This window comes from Tachysurus vachellii, chromosome 11, assembly GCF_030014155.1.
Source record: "Tachysurus vachellii isolate PV-2020 chromosome 11, HZAU_Pvac_v1, whole genome shotgun sequence".
NCBI classification, from domain to species: Eukaryota; Metazoa; Chordata; class Actinopteri; order Siluriformes; family Bagridae; genus Tachysurus; species Tachysurus vachellii.
Window position 1 is genome coordinate 13052049 of NC_083470.1, and position 4713 is coordinate 13056761.

The following is a 4713-nucleotide window of genomic DNA, read 5'->3' on the forward strand; positions in this document are numbered from 1 at the left end:
CTCACACATCGTCAGTGTACTCTGTTATATTTCGGGGATTTACGATATATATAACGACATATATCAGGTCTCTTCAAGAAGTTACAACGAATGCATTATAATGTTTCAGCTAATCGAAGAAGATTGTTGATCTGAAGCCGATAATAAAGACTAAATGACATTCTATCGCAGCTCAGATACTATTTAGACTAAATTAGAACTGTTTCACTTACAAAAAAAAACATTTTTTTAATTTAATTTGCAGTTCAATTATAATCACTAAGTACTTTATAACTTAACTACTAAAACTATTTAGAGTCACTCTGTGCGCCCTAGTTTGTGATATTTATGAGAAAATATTGACCAATCTAAACTTTTTTTTCACAGTAAGAATGCTGAATGTCTTCAGTATCGTCACCATCATCATCACCATCATCATCATCATCAGAGACATCAGTAAATAATACAAAAAAGCGTTTTGATTCTTTTTTTTTTATTATTCCAAAATCAAATAAAACATAAAGCATGTGGCATATCTGCTAATTTTTATCATTAAAAAAGATAAGGCAAACGGAAATAAATAGACACTTTAACCGGCATCTCCAAGCAGAAGTTAAATACAAATAATAACCTCGCGTCGAAATCGAATATTCAAACTTAACAAATGTACAAAACGTCTAATGGCTATATTAAATATCCTTGACAAATTGGCATTACTAGGCTACATACAAACAACAGAAAAATCTCGTCCTATTTCAAAGCGTGTTTCTCAAGCCTATGGCCCGTGTTTAAAGTGCAAGTGAAGTTTAGAAGTAGCAAATTCTTCGAGTTAAAAAAAAACAAACAAACAATCAAACAAACCAACCAATCGTATTCTTATCGTATAAATGCACAAATTGGGTCACATTTTTTTTCTTTCTTTTTTTTCGGAAGACAGTTTTTGCATGACATCCTGGCCCCATGGCACTGCTGCGCGAGACAGTTGACGTGGCGTGGGGAATCTCGCCAATGTCACGACAAGGCAACCAGATTCTATTGGCGTACAAGTTACAGAAAACTACAACAATAACAAACATCGTACAATTCAGTTGGTCATAAAATCGAAGTCAAACAACCAATTCAAACTTAAACCTATTACAAAAAAATAGGGCGAATACGATTGACACAAAGAACTGACGGACGTCTGGATTTGTTTCAGCGTCTCTAAAAGGCTCGATTGCGACTCAGCTTCAGTTCACACAGCTCGTCTTCACTGTGCATCTCTGCGTGTGTCTCATCCGAGTCGCTGAAGTGCGAGTGAGGTGAAAACTCTCCATCGCTCCGACTGGACCGCGGAGAGTCTTTACTGCATTCAGAGGCAGACTTGCTCGCTCCGAGCGACACAAACGCGTCTTCCTCATACGGGAATGAAACGCCGGCGAGCTGAACAGGAAACGAGTTTGATGATCTTTCACCCCCGTAGACGGCCGGCAACATGTCACCGTTATTTGCGTCATCTTCTGCGCCGGGAGCACGCAGCAGGTCGGACAGCGCGTTGATGTAGATCTGTGCCATCTGGAGTGTCTCGTACTTGGAAAGCTTTTTCTCGTTGTCGAGAGAGGGGATGACGCTGCGCAGCTCGTCGAAGGCGTGGTTCAGACCATGCATGCGCCGGCGCTCTCGTGCGTTCGCCGCTATGCGTCTCTGCTTCTGCACCACGTTGGCGGGTTTGCTGGTCGGGGCGCGCTGCCTGCCCTCATCCGCCCGCGTCGCTCCCTTGAGGCGGCACAACTCGCGCACACGTACTGCGCCCCCCACCCTTGCACCCTTGTTTACGTGCGAACCGGACACGCCCTCCGTGCTCGAGGACCCCGAGCTGTGCGGCAGGTATTCAGCGTGTGAAGGAGCGAGCCAGGCGCGTGCATCGCCGCCTTCCATCAGCGCCAAAGCGAGCGGAAAGCGCTCCCCACACGCCGCGTCCGACTCCACCGTGCTCGCGTCTTCGCAGGTGCCCATGACGTCCATTTTCGCGGGACGGAGGTTTCCAAAAAATATATGAATGACCGGTGAGTGTGTGTGCGGTGACGGGGGCTCTGGTCTCCTTCCTGCACCTGTTGCGCGTACTCCTTCCACAGGAGGATTTCTTTACTGGGTGTTTCTATGCGACCCGCCGTTTTTAAAAGCGGCACGCGCCTGGGAGCCCCCCTTCTCAAGCCGGTCGCGTGGCGCTTTGACCAATAAGAGCACTCGGGGCAGGCGCGTGTGACCGACCAATGAGAATGCCGCAGAGAACTCGAGACAGGTTATTATGTCCAAACTTTTTTTTATAGTACCGCTGCCTGTTTAACTGGAGTGTTATTAACACAATGGGTCGTCCCACAGGACGCGCGCAGAAAGGTGCAGGAATGTGGAGAGCGCGAGCAGGGTGCAAAACACACACAGGCGTGTGTTCCACAGTGCAGCTGGCATGGGCATGCAAATGCACTCAACGTGAAGAAAGGGTTGATAGGACAGGCTGTACAAAATACTCTGTCCATTTGTTAATATGCTCAAATGACAGAGCAAAAAGCAGAAGCCTTCATTACACTTTTAAATTCGTTTTCTGGAACAGATCATCGTGCCAGAATAAATGATCTCTTTACATCTCACTTCCCCGTTGGAGTTCTTTAGAGAGCTTTATATAAAAGTTTAATAAGCGAATGAAATATTTCCCTATAGCATATGTTACATAACCACAATTTAATCAAACACAACGCCATTAAATCATGTAATATGCCATATATTTTTTCCACGGAATTTAAACCAAAAAAAGCATAAAAAGGTCTAAAGAAATATATATATATATATATATATATATATATATATATATATATATATATATATATATATATATATCGCCCATTTTAATACTTATTTCGTTTCTTTTCGTATACGAAAAATCCAATGCTTCCCTTGTGAGCGATGAATGCTGTAACCATCTCAAGTTTCATTTTCTTTAGAACAACTTCTTTTGATTAGACCCAAGAAACGCCCTGTTAGGTAAAAGGTGTCTAAGGGATAGAAGATACAGAACAGCCTTTACTGTCACAAGGCTAATATAAAAATTATTATTATTATTATTATTATTATTATTATTATTATTATTATTATTATTATTATTATTATTATTACATTGTACAGTGAGCAAGAAATAATTTGGGCTACAATATAATAATAATACTAACAATAATAATAATAATAATAATAATAATAATAATAATAATAATTCTTATTATTATTATTACATTGTGCAGTGAGCAAGAAATAATTTGGGCTACAATATAATAATAATAATAATAATAATAATAATAATAATAATAATAAGAAGAAGAAGAAGAAGAAGAAGAAGAATAAGAATAATAACCAATAACCTTAAATAATCCAATACTGTAAAAAAGGTACGTTTTATAAAAAAAAATTAAAATTAATTAATAAAAAAGAAAAGAGAGACTGTATATAATAGGTTATTTTGACACACAAACAAGCTCCTACTTTTCTAGTCTCTGTGATGCCTAAATGTCACACTCTCAACACAAATGCAGAACGAGGTTCCCGTTCATGTTGGTACAGTTCGAACACAAGAAGATTTGATGAGATGGAATAAGAGGCGCGATAAATGGCGCATTTCCGACGCTGGACCTTTGTGTTGGATGTATTCATGAAGCCGTGGCGCCTGAGCGCACTGAGCCGGAGCCGCGTCCAGTCAGCCTGCGTGTCTTGGAAGAGTTCCTAAAGCAAACAACAGGTTGGATATGGTTGCTGCCGATTATTAAAGTGTCTCGGGGACAAAGAGGACTCTATGTTCCATTGGACACGCCAAGGGGACTCTTTGGACAGAAGACACACACACTGGGGCTTCAGCGCGAGCGAGTCTGCGTGCTGCATTCTTTATTCCTGTAGCCAAGGAAACGGCCACATATCGCTTAGCTGATAGGTTAAAAAAAAAGAAAAAGACATTCAACAACAATAACAACAACGAGTACAAAAAGCCCCTACTGTTAAACTCTATTTTATCAAAGTAAATCTCAAACCTTTAATTTCTATAGAATAATTTTCCCAATTCCCATCACATATAGACTATAACAATTTGCGTATAGTTTAGGCCTTATAATAGCAACCTCGATTCAAGGACATTTTTCTTCACCGGTAGATGATGCTGTAAAAGGTCAAATGTTTTACTGTTAGTAATCTAAACCCCTGTACATGGGGTAGGTCAGTTAGACTGGAACATTCACTGACAGTCAACGCGCTTAAGGTTCGCGCCCTCTAGTGGACAATGAGCGTGCTGCAACACAACTTGAAATAAAATATATCTTGCAATAGAGATCCAGGAACTACAGGAAACATACTACTTAAGTCATGACAAGTAATTTCACTGTCTAATATGTTGCATATTACTTAACAGTAATGATAAAAAATATATAATTACGGACATCATTCTTACAAATTTATTTTTTTTTATTTTTTCTATTACTATTGTATCACTCTTATTTTACTTTGACTAGACTGCATCAAACAAAGTGCACAAAGTGTATAGGAGAAAACTGTACAGTTCCTCTTAAAATTGTGGAAGGACTAGATAAAAATACACAAAATTATTGATTGGGTTTTTATGGGGTGCACAGCATTTCTGCTAGTTATGGGTATTGACATAATTATGTTGGCTTTGTAGAATTTTGTTTTCCTATTTAAGCTTAGACAAAAATTTATAAAATT

At 39.6% G+C, this 4713-nt stretch overlaps 1 protein-coding gene across 1 annotated transcript; it reads right to left on the reverse strand.

The window, feature by feature from the left end:
- Positions 1-452: 452 nt before the first annotated feature.
- atoh1a (atonal bHLH transcription factor 1a) lies at positions 453-2109 on the reverse strand. The gene has a single exon (XM_060881570.1). It carries the CDS (start codon positions 1981-1983, stop codon positions 1183-1185), a length of 801 nt encoding a protein of 266 aa, XP_060737553.1. The 5' UTR covers positions 1984-2109; the 3' UTR covers positions 453-1182.
- Between the last annotated feature and the right edge of the window lie 2604 nt (positions 2110-4713).

Bases quoted from the DNA above. Each gene is read 5' to 3' on its own strand.
- atoh1a (XM_060881570.1), bottom strand. From the start codon at position 1,983: ATGGACGTCATGGGCACCTGCGAAGACGCGAGCACGGTGGAGTCGGAC.